General features: G+C 35.3%; 1 protein-coding gene across 1 annotated transcript in view; it reads right to left on the reverse strand.

Annotated features, from left to right (window-relative positions):
* LOC129218439 (AP-2 complex subunit alpha-2-like) overlaps positions 1-10,148 on the reverse strand; it is an 87,117-nt gene extending 76,969 nt beyond the window's left edge. The window contains exons 1-2 of the mRNA XM_054852705.1: positions 10,010-10,148; positions 5,622-5,707 (exon numbers count right to left, since the gene is read on the reverse strand). Coding sequence (XP_054708680.1) covers positions 5,622-5,685 — 64 coding nt within the window. The 5' untranslated portion in view covers positions 5,686-5,707; positions 10,010-10,148. The remainder of the gene's footprint in view (positions 1-5,621; positions 5,708-10,009) is intronic.
* Between the last annotated feature and the right edge of the window lie 1,058 nt (positions 10,149-11,206).

The following is an 11,206-nucleotide window of genomic DNA, read 5'->3' on the forward strand; positions in this document are numbered from 1 at the left end:
ACTTGGTTTTCTTAACTTGTACTACTAGGTGAAATACACACTAAAGAAACTTGAACTACTATTTTCGAGATAAGTTTTAAGTTATTTCAATCAGGATGCAATGATCAAACTTCAAGCGGTTCACTACTTCAATGATGTCAAACTACTACTCTTCAACGATTTACAGAGACTTCTGAGACTTACAGGAACGGCCCAATGGGAGATCACTAGGACCTCCAAAAACGAGTTGATGTGTGCATCACATGACTTCCTTTTACGCCAATTTAATGATAAAAGCGCCTTGGAGTAAGCAAGGAAACACTAAATATTTTCACCCCTAGTTTCTTGCGAATCGAAGCAAAAAAAAGTTTTACACAGATTTATTTCCCTATTATTGGCAATTTTAATGTGATTCAGTGGTTAACTCTTTAAAATTCACCAACATTGGCTCAATTAGAACCAGATTTAAAAACTTAAAAAAAAAAAATTAAAAACAATCGCCAAATTTTTGCGACAAAACTTGGCAGCAAAAAGCTTGCCAATATATTGCCAAGTGTCCGTCAAATTATAACACTACTTAAGTTTGCATCGAAATAACTAATGATTTCCCCCGCCCCCAAAGAAGTGCAAAAGACTCCTTTAAAAACATCTGAATGCAATCAAAAGGGGAGGTGCACAACTAGACCCCACTAGGAGTCTTCATACCAAATTTCAACTTTCTAGAACATATTGTTTTTGAATTATGCGAGATACATATGTACATACACACATATATACAAATGTCACGAGAAAATTCGTTGTAATTAACTCGGGGGTCGTTAAAATGGATATTTTGGGTGTCTGTACGTTCGTAGGCATATATCCACGTGTGGCCAGGTCAAAAAAAACCCAACATTCCTTCAGGAGTGAGCAAAATGGAAATTAAGGCAGATTTTTGAGTGAAAATTTTTTCGTAAGTGCAATACTTCCTTTTTTGTAAAAGGAAGTAAAAATCTTATTCGGCAGATTTTTACTGATTCGGATTGGAGACAGTGTGACAGTTTTGAAATAGTGTAATGATTTCTTAATATTTAATTATGCCTAATGTCTCTTTTCATAGATATACACTATATGACCAAAAGTATTGGGACTTTCCAAAATTGGCCTTTTGCAAGGATTTTTTCAAGAAATAAGAAATCAATTCCTTTGTAATTTTTGCCACATAAAAGGTATGCTCCAGCTGCCATTTTCCAATAAAATTTACATCACACTTGTGTTTCGGGGATCAGTAACAAATTGAGGAAAACAGGAATGTTTTTGATCATTATTCCTCGTAAACAGCTGAGAAAAAGCGCTGACATTCACGAAAGTATAAGCACTTCTTTCAAAACTATGAATTTTACTTGAAGTTTTTTGGCTCATATCATGCAAAGTCTTCCATCAAAGCTTACCAAACCTTCAGAAATCTTGACAGCATACAAATTAAATAAAAAAACCAAAAATTTGAAATTAAAATGTTCAAAATTTGATAAAATATCGATGATTAAAGCAATTAAATTTTTACTGCGCATCAAGGGCGCCCATATCCCTCCCCCCTCCCCACTAAAAAAGTTAGGCTCGGGACGTCCCTCAGTTTACTTATGTGAAAAGAGAAACTTATTTCCCCGCATTTTTACTTGTGGTAAGGTACCCTTTTATTTCTTGGCAATCTTAAATGATCAAATTGTGTGTTGCACATGTGGTATTTTCGTTGCTTCAATTTGTCATGTAATTTACGTTAAACCAAGGTTAATGGAATTAGTGTCTAGAAGCATTACACAACCATGAAAAATTTACTTTTCTTGAAAACTGACATGAGGCGTACTTGGAAACACAGTCATCTCACGCCTTACTTACTAGGAGTCTGTAGATTCGATACTACATTAAGAGTTAAAACTAATTTCTAAGCAGTCGACTACTTGAATAATGTCAACCACTATACTTTTCAACGAACTACAGTAGGACTGGTTCGCTGTGTTCTGTGCTTCGCGGCGGAAGTCTCGGGGAGATCCAAAAGTTTTACTTTCATTTTAACGATTTTTCTACCTGAAACTTGGACCATTTAACACCATTTTTTTCACACCAAAGATTCAGCCTTTAGCTCATCTATTTTGTTTAATGCCATCTGTGGATGCTTTATGTATGCAATTTGTTGAAGTTTATAACTGAAGAGTCGGTTCGAGAGGGCGAAGGGGCTGTCTACAAATGATGTCAAGTCTTTTTTCAACACTTCTGATTTCCCTCCCAGCTTCTTTGTCACAATATCAAAGATCCCCCCCCTCAAAGCGTAACATCATTTGCAGACCAATCCCAAATGCTAAACATGTTGACAGGTATCGAATCATATGCTCAAAGAAATAATAATCCCTGCAATCTAAAGAAAAAACTAGCGGCCGCCACCGGGTGACTGAAAGATATAAAAAATGACGATTGAAAAATAATCAGTCAATCGCTAAGCCACAGCCGACAAGAAGCGATATCAGCCGGCTCGGAATGGTATAAATGTCATGGGAGGGGGTCCAGCAACCAAATTGACAAAGAGCTCTCCTTGGCCCGATCACCAGCAACAAATATTTCTTAAAAATTTCATGCAAAATACAACACTCCAGCTCCCCTGAAAATTTTTTACGATGAATAAAGTATGAATAATATATCCATAAATCAACTTCAAGAGAACAGATTGTTTTAAGTAATGAGAAAAAAAATAAATCAAAAGGTTTTACAGATATTGCTACAAACTTTAGTAGTCTCCAAAGCAGGCCCATCAATTGGGAGGGGGCGGGAGAGGGGGTAAGTTGGCTTCCCTGACTTTGGGAAATCAATGCATATTTACCTGTAAGTGGGCGCGGGTTTTTGCTGTAACATACGTCGAGTACACATCCTTCCCCCCCCCCCCCGGAAAAATTCGAAAGCTTCAAAGTATGCTGTCGTTGGTTGCTGAATGACTGCTGCTAGGCAGAAATGAGTTTTCGAGATTGTCAAAAAATAAAAAAAAGTTGCTACTAATGAAATTTTAACTACCGGCCACTGGCCACTCAAGAATTTTTTTCCCTTTCCACAATTAAATAAGCTATTACGAGAAATATGCTGCAATCAATTTTCGATATGATATTACACTAAAAAGCGATATAAATAACTTTTGTACTGATTTGAAAAGATGCATGTTGCTGAAATTGAAGCTAGTATTTCTTCCAACAAAAAATTTCAACGTCAAGACCCCGAAAAAATTGATTGTAATTGATTCTAATTCTCTGCTGAAGCACCGAGATTAATGCTCTTGGAATTAGAGAGCAGACTGCCCAAAATTAACGAAAAAAAATCCACTTCCTTTTCATTCATCGAGCTACACAAATTGCTTTGAATTTTTGGACGCATCATCCGTAAAGTATTTTTCATCGGCAAGTGTCAACGGGCATAAAATCAGTTGCAAAAAATAACATGTAAGACACCATCACAAAACCCCGTTTTCTTAACAGTGATGGATATAATTAAATTTTTATGCATTATCCTGTCCGACAAAGAAAATATCAACAAACTGGCCGATAATAAAACACATTGTTGAATATAATCAGCAGGATTATAAGTATTTAAGAGGCAAGAATTAATACAAAACTCATTTGTTATCTAGTAAACATTTTGTAATAAGCTCGTGCAGAACTAATTGAACCAAATTTAAAATATACTCGGTTGAAAGAGGAGAAATGAGTTTGACACAACTCCGTCTTAGATTGGCACAATGCTGATAATTACAATAATGCAAAGTCGTAGTTAGAAAAATAAGTAGAGGCTTTCCTCACCTCTATTTTAACAAATGGAATAGTTTAAGCTTCAGCCAATCGGCAGTCAAATTATCGGAGCCAGATTATACTTGGATAGGACAAAAGAAGATTCAAAATACCTAGTAGGTATACAACGAAAACAGATGTTACATTAACCCGTTCGGGACGAATGATGCGTCTTTTGCATCAGCGCTAGGTGGCTCTTCAGAGACGAAAAACGCATCCGTACGTTACAGTAAGTAGTGCGCAGCGGGCCTAACGACGCTATTGTGCGTTTTGGATTTGGAACGAAATGCTTACTCTTAGATGGGGTTACTTAATGTTCCGTTCAAATGATTGCTCTCCTGCATTAGTATTTCTCTGTCTGACGTCAGAATGGGATCTGTTAAGTGTATTTGATTTATTGGATTTCGTGAAAGAAAATATAAACATGTGCTCGCAAGTGAGAAGGGAAACATACTCATTTTGAAGTGAGTCTTTCTAGTTTCGGTTCCATTTATAATAGGATTGGAAGAGATATTCTAGCAAGAGGTTTTACTTTTGTGTTCATTTGGTAGCCATGGTGAACATGTTATCTTTCCAAGGAGGAAATATCTTAATTTATGACCGAACCATCGATGGCTCTTTTAGGTCACATTGAAACTATAAATTATTTTTGTTGGAGATCTTCATACAGTAGTTACTATCAAAAATCATATGCTGAAAAAGAAGGTAAAGAACTTAGACGGAAATGTGTAATTTGCTCAAAGCAGAATAAAAGACGTAACACTACGTATGAGTGTAAAATGCTCAATGCGCATTTATCTGTGCTTTGAAATTTTTCATGCGGCTTTAAAATATTAATTGTTACAATATTCTTCAAGTATTTCATAATATTAAGCGCAAATATTTTTCCTGTTTTGCAGAAAATATATTGTTTAATTTTGGTATGTTTAGTTATTGTAAAAAACAATATATTTTGCATTTTTATTGTTAAATATCAATTATTTTCATCCAATTTCTTGTTATGATTGAAATCTTGATATATTTTATCATATATTAAAAAATGGCTTCATTTCTGCTTAAAATATACATTTTATCCATTACTATGTATGCGTACTTTCAAAATTGCGTATTAGGCTTAGAGGGAGAAAGTGTTCCAGCATGTGCGCACAGTCCGCGTATAACAGCTGCCGTCCTGAGGGAGCGCTATCTTCTGCGAACTGCCGTCCCGAACGGGTTAAGATATTTTTGAATCAGTGTTAATTTTAGAATCTCAGATATTCAGTATGACCATCACTGTTGTAAAAATCACATGCACTTTTCATATTCTATCGGGTAAAAACAGGTTTATTTTCTTCTATGCCTGATACGGTGTGGAGGGTATTTCACTGAATTTTTCACTGAATCAGAGAACGAAGACGTAACAACAACTCATAGAGCAAGCTGCTTTTTAGGCATTGTAAAAAAAGGTTTGTCTTAAAAAGGGCCGAGAAATAAGGAACTGACCAAAGTAGAAGGACAAACCTTTTCTTTAAAAAAATGTGTTCTTCCTTAAATTTCTTTTTAAAAAAAGGCTAATTTGTTCAAATAGCAAAACCAAAAGCTTCTTTGTTTGAGGAAATCAAAATTTCAGTTTTAAAATGCACCAATGACACACTTTCGAATTTCAACCAGCTACAACTGGAAGAAACGCATTAAAGCAGATTATATTGAGTGGTAAAAATTGGATAGCAAAATTAAGCTCAGCATTACTCTAACAACCAATTTTAATTACTAATATATTTAAGGGCATTTTGTTACCCTCTGCCACCAACATTGCTTATTATTTTAGCACAACAAAACAGAAAAAAGAACGGAACTTACAATTTCGAATATCGGAAATAAAAACTGCAAGTCCACGCATACCCTCTCCTCGTACTGCAGGCATTGCTAAGCTGAGTGCAAATCAACTAGAAATACAAAAGCATCAAAACAATTAACAAACTATCATATAACTTAAAAAAAATACTTCAAGAGTTTTTCAGTCGGGCAATTTCAATGATCACAGACAGTAAAAGTTTTTTAGCATATTGCAAACAAAACAATGAAAAAAAAACTCACGAATAGCTTATTAAATTATTATAATTGTTGTGTACTTAACGACACACAGTATATAAAAAGGATTCCCAAACTTTTCCAACTTGTGGCAGCTCGAGGAAATAGAATTTTCTTACGGTACCCTCTCTCTAATCAGTCTCTCTTGCGTTATTGTTTCTGTAAAAGTAGAAAACCTGGTAAATGTTGACTTTTCCCTGTGAACATCAGCATTAAAGGGAATAATGCATTTGGTATGTGAAATCAAGGACATTGGCGAAAAACCGAATCTTTTCAGCAAACCACCGGTGAAAGTGATGGAAAAGGATTTAATTTCGCCTTGTGTTGTTCAATTTAATCTCACTTCCCAAATACATTAAACATTAGGAAGCAATGTACATAAACAAATATTCTTAGTGTGATTGTTAGCTCTCTCACCGCTTATTATATGCTTACAACGGGCAATGTAAAAGTCACGAAATTCGTTCATCCCGTGAATTCCAAAAGAAAAGCCGAAGAAGGATTAGTTCAATAGTTTGAGCACTTGATGGAGGTTCGAATCTGCTGCTAAATACGATGAATAGTTAAAGGGGTTTCCTTAACTTGTTTTACTTTCATGAAAGTCAAAGTACCAAATCTTAATTTTAACTGAAATAGTAGGGGAAAAAAACGTGCAAACTTAAAAAGAATCAAAAATCTAGGACACTATTGAAGCATCTGACAACGATACATGCAGGGTGCCAAGGCAAAAAAGGCTTCATTTTTATTTTGACTTTTTTTTGGGGGGGGAGAGGGGGAATTGTGTTAATTACACAAGAAAAGACTTTGGCTCTTATGTGTTTTAACTTTTGATAATTGATTCTTATGAATGTTAGCTTATTCCGTGAAAACAGATAGTCAAGCCATACTGATAGTCAAGTCCAGGTTTAGAATTAAATATTGTCATGATAATTTGTAATAGACCATACAGTGATATGTAAAAAATTTTAGTTATTTATAAAAAAAAAACTTTTACCCAGTAGTTGGAAGTACAGGGTTCATTATGAAAATAATGAGCATTTACTGGCAAAATATATTTATTGGTCGGTATTTGTGCAAATGTTCAATATTCTTCAAAATACATTCCTCCTGCATCAATACACTTGCGAAGACGTGTTTGCTACGCCTGAAAGGCACTCTGAAACTCCTCGAAGGGAATGCCTCTCAGGAACGTTGTTACATGGTGTTGGATGTTTTCCACGGTTTCCCAATGTTTTCCTTCCATCTTTCTCTCTCTTGATTCGCGGAAACAAAAAGAAGTCACATGGAGCTAAATCGGGATTGTAAGGGGGTGAGGGATCACCGGGGTGTTGCTCCGGGCCATGAAGTTGGTAATGATGAAGGCTGTGTGGCTGGTTGCATTGTGCTACTTCCCAGACTGTGATTTTGAAATGCAATCGTCCTTGAAGGCTTCTTGCAGCATCTGGAATGTTTTGGTTGCATTTTTTCCAAGCCTCACGAAAACATTTATGGCGTATCGTTGTTCAAGCGAACGCTCCATTGCGTTATGTTGCAAAAGTTGAAAACATACTTCAAGCGGAGGCACTTATCTCCGCTCACACTGCTCGAAAGCAACTGACGACTGGATGCATTGAAAGGGCATATCGGGCATCACATTTCCCAGCCGGTTTTACCGTGCTGCCATCTATCGTCGCGTCACAATAACATTATGCTCATTACTTTCATAATGGACCCTGTATCATGCTACAAGTAGCAACGCTACTGCAGTAGCTACATTTTTTAGTAGTTTGTGGTGTAGCACACTCCTTTTTAAAAAAAGTAATGTAGTGAGTAGTAATTTGTATGTACTCACTTTGCACTACTATTTGCACTCACACTTACTCACACATTACACACACATTACACTCACACATTACTATTTACACTCACAATTGTGTTGTGAGTGTAAATAGTAATTTGTAGTGATTTATGGAAACTACTTTTAAATATAAACCTTAAAAAAAAAAGAAGGCTCTCCTCTGATATGCCCCCCTCTTGGCGAGATTTTAATTTTTCGCTCGATACGAAAATCGCCAATAAGGCGATAACTTGGCAACCCTGGTTTTGCAACTTGAACGCTGGAAAGTAGTTTCTCGAAGTTTGTCTTTTTGCACGTGTTTGTGTGGTAGGAGGTAGGTGCTCATATGTTTCGCTCTTAGGGAGATTTTAAGTTGAATACTCTAAAATAAAGTTTCAATTCAAACTTTATTTTAGAGTATTCTTTTTCTTGTTGTTTTTTGATGTTAATTTAGTTGAATTTTCTATTTTAATTATGAGTTCGGTTTGTGATGTTGTCCAAATGTATCAATTGAAATTTTTGAATGAATCTTCTTTTTCTTTTTCGTCAGGTCGTCCAACGTTTGGACGTACCGGAGTCCTAAATAGATTTTTTATATATATATTTTATATTTAAATATTTTTGTAAAGTAATGATAATAAAAAATGGGATAATTTCCCTAAGAGCGGAACATATGTGCACTGCCTCACGTGAGGAAGTAAAAGAAAAGTAAAAAAGGTAAGTGAACATATTTTGAATTATTGTGTTTTTAGTGTGTTTCTGGTAGTTTGTATTTTGGTCTGGTTGGCATTTTTGTAGCACAAAAATGGTGTTAATTTCACATAAAATCTGTGACTTTATTGTATACTGAACGGAGGAGATCTGTGACTTATATCCGACTGTGATGTATATTAAAAGTCGGAGGGATAACGGACCGAGCGGCAGCGAGGTCCTGGCGAGCCCGAGGTCTCATAGTACTTTCGTAATGAGACCGAGGCAGGGCCGGCGAGCCGAGGTCTCATTACGAAAGTACTATGAGACCGAGGGCTCGTATCCCGGAGAAACAACGGAAAAAAATTAATGCATTAATTTCATTAAATAATTAATGACATAATTTGAATTTTTCCTGTTGGCGCTAAAAAAGCATCGCTAAGAACGATGTATGACATATGACGTCATACATAGTTTTCTTGGCGACGCTTTTTTAGCGCCAACAGGAAAAAGTCGCCAAGAAGGGGGTATATCAGATTTGTTCCAAAAAGAATCAAGGTTCAAACGAATTTGACTGGTACAAATTTTACACAAGTACATCAGCGAATGACTTGTAAAAATATAGGCTGACCTCGGGCATCTAGTTTTGAAACCATATGCTCTATCTGTTTGACGTCATTAGTTTGTTTGCCGTTGTAATTTTCATACTTCACCAATATTTGTATTGAATAGAGTTCGACTTAAAAAGAAAATATACGAAGAAGCAATAACCACCAATTTATCAATTTATTTTGAATTATCCTGGTGTTATCTTAAATTCAGAGAAGACAATATATCGTGTTGGGGATATCTTTTTGGCAGCATTGAAAAAAAAAGATTTGAAAAAAAAAATTTAATTATAAAAGAAGAAAATGCAGTCTGAAACTAAAAGAGACTATGTAATTGGATTTTACACAGGAGGCTTAAGTCAACAGATATTCAATTTTAAATCCTTTAAGGTAATATTTTCCTTATCTTTTCAAATAGTAAATTTGGATAACATTCACCTTAAAATAAACAAAGTATGGACATGACTGACGAAAATCGTAAAATTAACCAATTGTTTAACATATTGAGGCTTAAACTCTGCCAGGGTACCGAAAAAACATTCACGAAAGCTGCAGAAATATTCAATAATCATAAAAACAGTAACTTTTCTAAAAAGCAATTCCAGATAAAAATTAACGAATTAGCATGATGAATTCAAATGTAATAGCGCTTATCAGTAAAATAAAAAAAAAAAAATATTCTCAACTCAAACTTCAGAAAGGAGTTTTTTAACTATCAAATAAGGAACAAGCGATAAAAACACGAAAAATGTCAAGGCTGGACATTTAAGTTTATGCGTGGAGTTATTTGAATAACAAGTGACAACCAAGATTTAAAACCCATAATACTGTCATAACTTATAACCTCTAAACAAATAAATTTCAAAAAAAAAAAAAGTCGAAATACTCGCACATGTAACAACGAGCAAACTAAGTTCAAATTTTCGTGCCCGGTAAACATTTAAACGTATGCACTTAGGAAGAGCATACTGCGAGATTTCGCCGACAGAGCGAGCAAATTTTCAGCGGGAAACAGCATAAAAATAAATAAAATGAGTACTCACGAAATATGCATAAACTGGAGTTAAATTTCTCAGAAAAAAACTTGTTTTCTCCTTTAAATGTCGAAAGTATGTATTATTTTAATGCCGCCATTTCAAAGAGTTCAGGGGATAGGAGCATTTGAGGCTGCAGATACATAACATCATGGATACACCCACTTGCCAATGCAATTCCGGTTCCGGTGAGGAGTGGTGGACGGATGGAAGATACAAGAGGACATCTAGCGACATCTAGTGGAGTTCTCGAAGCACATTTCATTCGTAAACGAAAAATAGCTCGTTTTTACGTCCAAAACTATTTTCTTCACCAACAAGTCGCATGGTGTTGTTTCTAAATTTTAATTTGGTTCACGATAACGGTGTCAAAATGAGCGCAAGGAACTTTTTTTTCCGCAGCGTTAATGATTGTCGCATTATCTGATGTATTTTTGATTCAAAATAGAATTTAAAGCAGCAGTACGTATATGTAGTAGAAAATAATATTGTTTGTCGTGTTCGGTAGAAATCAAAGAATGAACTCTGCTGTCAATATTGGTTGAACACTAGACAATTTTGGAAAACATGGGTTGCACTTATTGGAGCTAAATTTAACTCCAATAAAATTTAGCTCCATTCTCCACGCCGCCCCTAGGCAATTTTAAATGTGCCACCCCCTCAGCGGCGTAACTATACGTCCCTTATGAAAATGGTCTATAGAATTCCATTAAAAATTTCTATAGAAATACCTATATATATATATATATATATATATATATATATATATGATAGCTATATAAGGATTGAACAAGAACGAAAAATCTTTTAAAAGAAGGAAAAAATGTAAAAGTCCCAAAATACCCTGGGGCCTCATCAGGGGGTACTCCCCAAGGTTAGGGAAAAACCATGAGATGTTTCGTGAGTGCTGCTGGCGAAATTTACCTAAAAAAGCAGCACTAGTCCCCGATATCTCACAAAACAAGCAAGCCCTAATAGCAAAATTTCTTGCATCAATCTTGACAGATCTTGATATTATACTGACGGCGTCAATATTGACGTGTTTCATACTGCATAAAGCTTGCATAAAGATTAAAAAGCAATATTACAATAACAACACGTATGCAACATTGCATTCATCTTAAAATATCAATATTGATATTACCTTACAATAACAACATTGCATACATATTGACGCCGTCAAGATGTATTGATTTCATGCTGTCG

Source organism: Uloborus diversus, chromosome 3 (genome assembly GCF_026930045.1).
Source record: "Uloborus diversus isolate 005 chromosome 3, Udiv.v.3.1, whole genome shotgun sequence".
NCBI classification, from domain to species: Eukaryota; Metazoa; Arthropoda; class Arachnida; order Araneae; family Uloboridae; genus Uloborus; species Uloborus diversus.